At 35.0% G+C, this 11,397-nt stretch overlaps 1 protein-coding gene across 1 annotated transcript; it reads left to right on the top strand.

Moving 5' to 3' along the window:
• The first annotated feature begins 346 nt into the window (after positions 1 to 346).
• LOC131850198 (uncharacterized) lies at positions 347 to 7,712 on the top strand. Its single transcript, XM_059200370.1, has 3 exons — positions 347 to 995; positions 2,454 to 2,541; positions 7,116 to 7,712. The coding sequence occupies exons 1-3, from the start codon at positions 347 to 349 to the stop codon at positions 7,471 to 7,473; spliced, it is 1,095 nt and encodes a 364-aa protein (XP_059056353.1). The 3' UTR covers positions 7,474 to 7,712.
• The last annotated feature ends 3,685 nt before the right edge of the window (positions 7,713 to 11,397 follow it).

Here is an 11,397-nt window from a genome sequence, read left to right as displayed (position 1 = left end):
ATCGGTGTGTGGCATGCGCAGACATCGAAGAAAAAATGTATCAAAATATAAGTGTTATAAAATGTAAGTGTTGGTACATAACGATGACCGTGACCTACAATTAATATTGTGGCGCGAAAATCCCACTGATGAGATAGGTATATACCAACTCAACACTGTGATATACGGCACAGCATCAGCCCCATTTCTTAGCGTTAGGTGTTTGAAAGAATTAGCGTCTACAACTACAAACACAAACGTTAGTAGAATTATACGCGAGGATTTTTATGTAGACGATTTAATTACTGGTAACTCTGACAGCAAAGATAATTTAACTCACACATGTAACGAGATTAGTCGGATTTTGATGACAGGTTGCTTTCCATTACGCAAGTGGATATTTAACTACAAAGAGGACTCGTCATCAACACCATCACATAACTCACACGCTTCAAAGGAGTTATCACTCGGCGATAATGTGCATCAAAAAACATTAGGCCTCGGTTGGTGTAATCAATCTGACACATTTAACTTTTGTACAGAATTCAAAATCGATTACGAAATATTAACTAAACGCGTCATATTGTCAAAGGTTTCTAAAATTTTCGATCCGTTAGGCATGCTTAGTCCTTTTATAATTATCGCAAAGATTTTATTACAAAGGCTATGGTTATTGAAAGTTGGCTGGGATGAACCGCTACCCAATGACGTCACTCACCAGTGGTTGCGATTTGTTGATAGCATTCCATTACTTACGAAAATAAATATACCGCGACACGTAATAGGTAACAATTCATTACGCATAGAATTGCATATTTTTACAGAGGCATCACAGGTTGCTTATGGAGCTTGCGCATACGTACGCAGTATAGGTAACGATAATAAGATTACAGTCCGATTGTTATGTTCAAAAGGAAAGGTCGCGCCTATAAAACCCACCAGTATTTCGCGTCTCGAGCTGTGTGGAGCTTTGTTAGGTGCTAGGCTATATGAAAAAATTAAACAGTCACTACGATGTAATTTTAGTATATAGTCATATATAGTCTTTTGGACCGACTCGACTATTGTTCTCGCTTGGTTACGAATGAATCCTAACTTGTTAAAACCATTTGTACAAAATAAGACGGTTGAAATACAGGAGTTAACGCGCGATCATTCATGGCGGCATATATGTGGTAGCCAAAATCCAGCGGACATAGTATCCCGCGGTGCCTACTTAGATACACTACACACTAATAATTTATGGTGGGAGGGACCGCCTATTTTAATTGATTCAAAGTATAACTCATCAACCATTTGTTGTAGTGAGAATGAGGACAGTTCAGGTCGTCTGTTGTCTGATTTACCCGAGGTTAAATCAAATTCAGTTCATACTTATCACATAACACAAGATTTGAGTTGGTTTCCTTTTCATATATTCTCACAACTCAATCGCATGATACGCGCCTGTGCGTATATTTTACGCTTCATAAATAACACACAAATTAAAAATAATAAACGGACAGGTGTACTGAGTGTCGATGAGTTGAGTGAATCACAACAAAGGTTAATACATTTTGTTCAATTGGAATCCTACTTTGACATTTACACTACATTAATAAAAAATAATCAATTAAATAATTCGCACAATTTATCAAATTTAAATTTATTTCTAGATAAAAATAATTTAATTAGAGTAGGTGGTCGGCTTAGTAATTCTACTTCATTTACTTACGACAAAAAACATCCCATATTATTATCAGGCAAACATCAATTTACCATACTACTGTTTCGTGCGGAACACAAACGTCTACTGCACGCAGCGCCACAGGCTCTCTTGTATGCGATAAGAGAAGTATGGTGGCCGATTGGTGGAAGAAATATTGCCAGACAAACCGTACATAATTGTGCTAGATGCGCTCGCGTTCGTGCTAAACCGCTAACACCTCTTATGGGTAATCTTCCTGTGCAACGGGTAACCCCTGAATTTCCATTCATGTGTTCTGGAGTCGATTATATGGGTCCGGTTTATATTTTAAATCGCAAGGGCCGGGGAGCACGCGTTATAAAGGCATATGTTGCAATTTTCATTTGTTTTACTACTCGCGCAGTTAGTTTAGAATTGGTAGGTGATTTGTCAACAGATGCGTATTTATTAGCTCTCAAACGATTTATTTCTCGCCGTGGTAAACCGTCTGACATGTTTTCAGACAACGGCAGAAACTTTGTAGGACTCATGAATGAATTTCAAAATTTTCTCTCTAGTTGTTCACAAGATATTATTAACTACGCTATTGGTCAAAAAATTAAATTCCATTTCATACCTCCTTATTCTCCTCATTGGGGTGGTCTGTGGGAAAGTGGTGTACGCTCATGCAAGAATGTATTGCGACGCGTAGTCGGTAACTTGCATTTAACATATGAAGAGTTCAATACGGTATTAACACAGGACGAAGCTGTTTTGAACTCCCGTCCACTTAGTCCTATGTCCACAGATCCTCATGACTATTATCCCTTAAGCCCAGCTCATTTCTTGGTCGGTCGTCCGCTGACTGCGCCGCCGTGCTCTGATGTTCAAGACTTCAGGCGACGCATCGCAAATATTGACCTCAGATACCTTAACTTTTCTCAGCAATTACAAATCATTCGGGGCTGATATTTAGGTATTTCATTTTTCAGATCTTTGACATCATATTGACAGTTCTCGTTAGATGATTGATTAACTTTTGTAGTAGAGAAAAAAAAATCTCAAAGATTGGTCTTATAAAATATATTTTTGATTCGTATAAGAAAACGGGACTGATTTAAGACTCGAATTTTCCAATATACATTATACTAAATACGCACATAAATAGTACAATTCAGATGTATATAATAACCAATAGTTTTTATTTTAAACAAGATAAACTGTTTTTCCGCAAAAAAATCTCTTGCTCACAAGTTGTTTTGTATGAGAGTCAGTCAGTCCCCGGCCCCTGCCAACGTCGGACCTGTGCTTAGCGCGGATAGCTCGCCTGAGAACGCGCGCTATCAAATCGTAAATTATTTCGTCATACTATACTGCGTACGCTATAGTATGGTGCGGGTGACAGTTACTAATTTTACATTTAACAATTACTGTATTTAAGTTAATAAATACAGTTAGTAATGATTTATTGTACATATTACGAATGTAATACTAAGTCATAATTTGTAAAGTAGTGACAATTAATTGTTAAAAATGATAAAAAACTTTTAGTATTAATGTAAAGAAATGGTTAAGAAAATATAAACAAATTTTACATTATTTTGATTTCGTAGTTATTTATAAATAAAATGGGGCACTCCCATTATATATACATATAAATAAAATTGGAGTGTCTGTTTGTAATATTGAAATAACCGTTTTTTACAACATGCATATGGATATAAATACAATACATACACCAAAATAACATTTTTTACAATTTTTGTCTGTCTGTCTGTCTGTTTGTTCCGGCTAATCTCTGAAATGGTTGCACTGATTTTGACGGGACTTTTTTTGGCATCTGGCTAAAATAAATAGTCTTGTACGCCGTTTAGTAGGATTTTACATTATTTTATTGTAAAACTAATTTTATTTTTTATTTCTTAACTCAAGAAGTTTTGTTTTGTTTAGATGTTTTTTTATTTCGTTAGTTGCTGAAGTAACAGGTACAGGTAAATAATACTTATTTATGCAATTACCTTTCATTAGACGTTAAGAAGAATTTTAAAATGTTGATAACTGTTTATCTAGAACAGGGGTGAGCAACCTTTTTTATCAACGGGCCAATTTAAATTTTAAATATTTTGACGGGTCGCACCTAAAGTAACACTTATTAATAATAATTTACAAAATTTTATTTGTAATAAATATTTACATGATATTGAGACACAAAACCCTCAATAATGTAGGGTATCCGGCCTTTTTACCAATATGTCCCGCCAAACTGGATGGTCTGTCCGGCTATTAGGATTGGCGAAGTGACAACCCTACATCCAAAGAAAAAATCGACTGACCCATTATAACAAAGTAAAATCGTGGAGTCGTCTATGAATTTATACAAAAATTAAATATTGCTGTAACTTAATTCTTTTACTATTTCAAGTAATGTAATCATTTAGTTACCCTTTTTACATTTTTTACACTATTTTATTTACTTATACGAATAAATGTTATACGTACTAATACTAATAATATATAATATTGAATCCAAAATAAAGTATTTTTTTCTCAATGTTACTACATATTTAGTGTAATCAAGAAACTTATTGATTGTCAATAATTTCACTAAAATATTATTTAATTAATCATTGTTGTCTGTCCGACTATATGTTGGAGTATCACATAAATATTTGTGACATATTTTCAACTTTATTTTCCCCGATAAGTACTTTTTATCTGTAGTAAGTCTAGGTAAGCACTTGTCTTTGTGGCTATGGAAAGCAAATCAAAGTAATGGTGAAATATTTGGCTTCGATTATACTATACAGGCCGTCCCAGAACTCAATTTCAAGCAGTGAGAGAATTGATTGTAACCATCTTGAGAAAAATCAGAAAAAAATCTATCCCATGCAGTTTGAAAATTAGGGGCATTAAAGAAAAACTTAGAAATTTGGTCAGACTATAACCATTATTCGGTCATTGTGGTTAATTTTTATTATTTTTGTTCATTTAAACTTTGGAACCATAAAGCCAAATAACATTTCTAGAATCACAGTAAAAAATAATGACACAATTGCCCCAAGTTTTCTAGAATTAAGACTATTTGTTAAACTATATTTAAAATTTTCATAAATTGTCGAGTTTGAAAGGCCCTCTTTTAAAAAAATGTACTAAAGTGCCTTGGCAAGTGCCATTAAAAGTTCGGACATTTAATCAGGATTGTAAATATACAATACTTGTTAGTTTCATACTAAAAAAAACGAGAAAAAAACCTCAAGTAACCCGATTTTTGCTAACCCATTTTATTCCGTTCAAATGTTTCTTATTCACACAAGCTTATAGTAGTAGGTTCTTAATCTTACGGCAAAATGATGAGAGAAATGGGTAGTGGACATGTTGTCGTGAGCGAGCGAGACAGATGTGCCACGCAGTGAGATGGAGATGCGTCGTTTAAACGCGCGCGAATGAAACAGATACAGTCGCCATACCAAGCAAATGGCTACGCTACCAGTCTGACACCAGTTAGTACATTTTGCTCATTCTGTTTCAGCTTCAGCTCAGCCTACTGCGCGTCTTTCCGTATTCGCTGTTGTTGGCTTCTCTTTTTGGACTTGGATTTTTGTGAATTGAACTTGTTGATTCCATACCGACAACTTTGGGTTGTCTCTTTTGGAATTGGACTTTTGTGTTGGTATCCTTGTTATTTAGTTCACAAAAAATTGCGAACAAGCACCTCATTTATGAGGAATGCAGATGCAATGCAATTGCTGTCGCTAGGCTTTATCGTGAAAGATATCCAAATTTAGAGCGCTATCCAGATCACTGCTTATATGTACCGGCCGCACTCACGGAGGGCGGCCATTTCCCGAATCAAATACGGGCTGGAGGTAGAACTCGCTTTCCTTACGAGGAAGAAGTGTTGCAAAAGGTCGCAGATGACCAAAGTATTTTCGTTTGTACACAAACGAAAATACTTTTCTTCTTTTTTCTTTTTTTTCTTTTTCCCGTTCTTTCTTATTGTAATAGCACAGCACATCGTATTTTACAAAGACCTGAAATGCATCCGTTTCACGTACAACGAGTTCAAACTTTTATTCCTCAATATTATCCTTATTTAAATAAACCTAAACTAGGTTAAGATTTTTCTTTATTTTAATTATTTTACTTACTTTTGTTGCCTTTGGTAAAAGTGGCGTCATATCTGTCTCGCTCACTCATGGCAAACATGTCCACTATCCATCTCCCTTATTATTTTGCCGTAAAATTAAGATTCCTTGGTAGGTCCAAGGAAATAAATAAATAAAAAAGTGAAATAATGAAAAGTATTATATAAATTTATTAAAACGTATGTATTAATACCTGAAGTAATAACTTTTTATCCTTTTTACGAAAAACAGCGCGGACGGATGAATATTAAATTTCGCGTACTTATAGTTTATATAGAGAAGGTTTGCAGAATAGTTATATTTTTTTATTTAAATTATGCATAAAAATATAAATAATCATGTTCAAACCTATAATTATTCAATAATTTCATTAGTATGAAGTTAATAGATCTTTTATGATTAGGTTGTAATTGTTCACGTCCTATTTACATGTAATTAAAACTTAATATTTATTATAATAATTTATAAATTACTGTAAAAGTTTTACTATTTTTTCATAAAGTGTATATCTTTACGTACTTTACTTACATATAATGTTAAATTACTTACGCATTTTTAAAAATATACTTTCTAAAACATAAAGAAATAATGTCCACTACGCGTATCAAATAAATAAAATTAAAGTAACATACATTATTGCTAAATTTAGGTTTATTGTATCAAATATATAATATATATAGATTTTTTAATTGATATACCTATCATTCACAGAAACGCAGACTTACTGTCTCTTTTATAAAGTTACTAACCTTCGTATATTTTCACATTTCATTTAACGTAAGTACGTTAATGTAGTATACATTAAAATATCTAGCTGTTTCAAAAAAATGTCGTTGGCAAATAAATAAACGTCGTAATTACCAATTACAATATATACGGAAAACACAAAGATTATTTTTTGGTGTTTCTTTCAAAGATAGTAATAAAAGCACTAGTTTACGTTAATTATAATCACGGGAATATGTAACTCTACCTCAATATTTCTATTTAATTCTTTACTTTAAGAATCTTTTTAATTAATTCGTATCGTAGTTAGTTCCACTGTATTGTAAATTCTAAAATATCAATGTGCCTTCATAAATATAAATTATATAAACAAACAGGAAGACTCCGTAATAGTTTTGTTCAATTGGGGACCGAAGCTTCGTCTACTTGATTCACGCGTTACATTGCGACACGGACGCGTGTTCCTGATATCGTGGTACGGGGAGAGCGAGCGAGCGCTGGCGGTCGATCGGCGACACGTAAAACTATCGGGGTGCATGAGGTGCGCAGAGCGCGGGGCCCGATTTTGAAGTAATAGTTTATCACGGCGTCGCCTTCACGCCATCAAACTTGACACGATATCAACGGGTAGAACAAATACGCCAACATTTTTGGACAAGGTGGTCCAAAGAATATATATCTGAGATGCAAATAAGGAACAAATGGAAAACTCGCCAAGCAGACCTGAAGCCAAACACCTTAGTGCTCATCAAGGACGACCACTTACCTCCATTAAAGTGGCGTTTAGGACGCATCATTTCCACTCTCCCGGGCAAAGACGGGGTATCAAGAGTCGCCGACATAAAGACGGAGACCGGCATCGTTAGGCGGGCATTCTCTAAAATATGCCCTCTTTGGAACGAAGAAGAAGAATTGAAAGTGGAACCTTCCAAGGCCGGGGGCATGTTAAAACAGTAGTAGCAAATCTGCTGTGAGTAGTATAATGCTCAAAGTCACAGGCGCCATCCTCAACCACCACTGGTCGACGTCAAACCTAGCGTCGATGACGGCATCAGTCAATCGACCAGTGAGAAGCACCGCTCATCACGCGACACATATGAGCACCAATAAAAAGGGTGGATACTCCACCCCTATGTAATTTAAAAAACGTTAAGTTGTTGCAATAAACGCTTCATGAGAAGAGGTCACAGTTTCATTTAAAAACACTCTTCCTTTACAAAAAACAAATTAACACCTCTTTTAAAATTACAAGACTGCCAGTTCTTACATTTGGTGTTTTATTTTGCCATTTAGTTCTATTTTGTAATATATTTAGGTAATATTTATGCCAAACCTTCCAGAAGTTTTGTTTTAAATTGGTACACAATTGCCAAAATTTTAGTCTATTTTGTGGTATTTCACTTACATTTGCTTCTGGATATGTAGTTAATGAATTCCCTATAATAAAGTGACCAGGTGTTAAATAACAATAATCACTGGGATCTGAGGTCAATGGCAAAAGAGGTCTAGAATTGAGCACAGCCTCTATCTCGATGAGTATGGTATTCAGCTGTTCATACGTTAATACATGTTTTTGTAACACTCTTTTCAGGTGAAATTTTGTACTCTTTACAGTCGATTCCCAAAGGCCTCCCCACATAGGTGAATAACTAGAGATAAAGTGAAAGGAAATCCCATTTTGTGATGATGATGACTGCAAAGTATAAAGTTCAACTAATCGATTCCGTGCGCATTTAAATGTACTAGCATTATCGCAGTGAATATCAGTGGGCAGTCCGCGTCTAGAAATAAGTCTTCTTAAGCATGCTAGGAAGCTTTCAGTGGTTAAATTTGAGGCAAGTTCCAAATGAACAGCCTTTGTTGTGAAACACACGAATACGCAGATATAACCCTTGCCTATTAAGGATCGCCTAACGCGCGAGAGTTTAACCTCTATCGGACCAGCAAAATCCACTCCGACTTTTTCAAACGGTCTACTAGTGACAGTTACTCGATTTCGAGGCAAAGAGCCCATTAGTTGCTTGGCAACTGTAGCTTTGTTCCTAAAACAGGTTATGCATTTGTGTGTAACTTTCTTAACTTCAAACAAGCCATTGACAATCCAAAATCTTTGATTTAAATTCGCAAGCACAAGCTTGAGCCCTGCATGTAGCAATTTTTCATGTTCACTTCTTATAAGCAAGTAGGTAATATAGGAGCCTTTGGGTAAAATGATGGGATGTTTCTGAGTAAAAGCTATATCAGCATCGATAACAGATTGATATAATTTATTTTGCTCGTTTTAATTAAGGTCATTAACGCATTATTTAATTCAGAAGTACTTAGAAAATTTGACTTAATTTTACTATTATTTTTATTTATGTTATTTAAAAATCTCAATATATATGCAAGAAGCCTGATTATTTTATTTATATCTGAGTATTTATGTAATCGTTCAATGATATATGCGGATTGACATTTTGATAGACCAAGTTGCTGGAGAATGACAAGCAGGGGTTTACTTCAGCAGGCACCTTATTATTATCATCCAACAAAAAATTGTACTCACTGTTTCGTAGGAATGCAGGGCCGTGCCACCAAAACTTATTGTCTCTCAGCTCGCTCGGTCTTGCTCCTCTGCTGATGATATCGGCTGGGTTTTCAGTAGAGCTGACAAATAGCCAGCGCCACCTAGCTGTGTTTTGACGAATAACATTCACTCTGTTCGCCACGTAAGCTTCAAGCTTCAATGACTCGGTTTTTAGCCATGCAAGAACGATTTGAGAATCGCTAAACAGATAAATATTCTTTATATGCGTTTTAAGCTTTAAAACTTCATGTGTTTTCATTATTAATTTTGAAAGTAAAAGCGCAGCATTAAGTTCTAATCTGGGAACTGTCGAGTCTTTTTTATGAATGGGATTTATTCTTGATTTGGAACAGAGTAAATGTGTATAAGCAGTACCTGACGAATATATGTATCGTAGATACACACAGCAACCATAGGCAGTCGTACTCGAAGCATCTGCAAAGCCGATCAGTTCAACCGTATGTGCTTCTGAAATGTCTATATTTCTTTCTAGTAACAGAGGTTCCATCATAGCTAGATCACTAGTGAACTGAAGCCACTCCTGGAGAATATGTGGAGGTGGACTATCATTCCAATTAGTATCTGATATCCACAGTTTTTGCATGATGGCTTTTGCTGTCACTACAATGGGGCTTACAAAGCCCATAGGATCATAGAACCTACCTATATAGCTTTGTATCCTTTTTTTTGTAACATGTGTAGATTCAAATGGCTCCGGAGATGAAATTACAAACTGATCTTTTTTTATATTGATGCATAATCCTAATGTTTTCATAGTATAATTATTTTTACTAAGATCTCGACTATCAAACTGTTCTTCACTCAATGAAATATTAGACAAAATTCTATCATCATTTGAAGACCATTTGTGAGTAAAGAAACTTCCTAAACTGAGTAAATTGCACAATTGGTCTTTTGCATCAAGAGTAGTTTTCAAGTCATTGTCAGAATAAATGATGTCATCAACATAAATATTGTTTATTATTATTGCGGATGCTAGAGGATATGTGTCCTGATGTCTAATCGCTAACTCGTGTAAACAACGCGTGGCTAAATAATTTGATGTCTTTAAACCATATGTAACAGTATCTAGTCTAATGCACCTTATGGGTTCATTAGGGTCGTCCCTCCAGAGTATATTTTGGAGAGAGGTAAATTTAGGATTTACTTTTACATTCCGGAACATACGTTTGATGTCAGCAGTGAATGTAAACTTGCCTAATCTAAATAATAAAATTATATCAAATAACTCACGCTGGACCACAGGCCCATTTAATTGTAAGTCATTTACTGAAATTTTCTTATTTGTTTTCATAGATCCATCAAAAACAACTCGCAGTTTGGTTGTTTTACTATTCATGTTAATGACTGCGTGATGGGGAAGAAAGTACACTGGACTTCTATTTGAGTCATAGCACTCAATATCCACATAATGGGCATGTTTGAGTGATAAATATTCATGGATAAATTGCTGATATTTTATAAATAATTGAGGGTTAGAATGCAATTTCTTTTCTAAATTATTAAATCTTTTGACTGCAAATTTAAATGATTCACCCAGAGTTTCATCAACTTCTGAGAGGGGTAATTTTAAGGGTATGGCTACTTCAAATTGATTATTTTCCAATTTAACAGTATTTAAAAATGTCTGTTCGCAGAGTTCCTGTTCTGAACTCTTTTCAGTATAAACTTCAGGAACCCTTTCATGAGACCAAAACTTATTAAGCATATCCCTGATACCTAATTCACATTTCAGCACAACTTTGTTGCAACTAGGTTTATATATATAATGGGGTAGAGTACCTCCGATTACGTCACCCAGGTGAGTGCTTATAAGGTATACTCCAGGCTGCTGCATGAAGCTGTTGCCCACACATTCTACCGATGATGGCTGTTGTGAGCTGATCAACTGCGGCATCACGGATAGTTGTGTGGGTCGCTGGCTCCCATTCAACACCTGGAAGAATACATCAGAACCGATCAACATGTTTATCTCACCTGGTGCATGAAACTTGTCATCAGCAAGCATTGCATCAATAGGTATATATATATTTTGTAAGTCAATTTTGTTTTGAGGTAGGTTGCAGGTGATTTGATCTACCACATGACAATTAACTGTAGTTTCAAAGGCTGATGTTAAGGAATGAATTTGTATTGGAATGCAATAATTGACCATACTACTTTTATTAGCTATGCCAATAATACTTATTTTGCTCTCATTTGGTGTTAAATTTAAAATATTTACAATTTTTGTTGTAATAAAGGATATTTGGGAGCCGCTATCTAGTAGCGCTCGTAAATGAAATTCAGTA

The sequence above is a fragment of the Achroia grisella genome, unplaced genomic scaffold (assembly GCF_030625045.1).
Source record: "Achroia grisella isolate CSIRO2021 unplaced genomic scaffold, CSIRO_AGI_Agris_v1 utg7089, whole genome shotgun sequence".
NCBI lineage: Eukaryota > Metazoa > Arthropoda > Insecta > Lepidoptera > Pyralidae > Achroia > Achroia grisella.
This window is presented reverse-complemented; position numbering and strand designations above follow the sequence as displayed.

What these genes read in the sequence shown, in the direction of transcription:
- LOC131850198 (XM_059200370.1), top strand. Translation starts at nt 347, where the DNA reads ATGACAGGTTGCTTTCCATTACGCAAGTGGATATTTAACTACAAAGAG. An exon ending in AATTAAACAGTCACTACGAT is followed by an intron (nt 996 to 2,453) that starts GTAATTTTAGTA and finishes CTATGTCCACAG; the next exon opens with ATCCTCATGACTATTATCCC. An exon ending in TGCTCTGATGTTCAAGACTT is followed by an intron (nt 2,542 to 7,115) that starts CAGGCGACGCAT and finishes CGTCGCCTTCAC; the next exon opens with GCCATCAAACTTGACACGAT.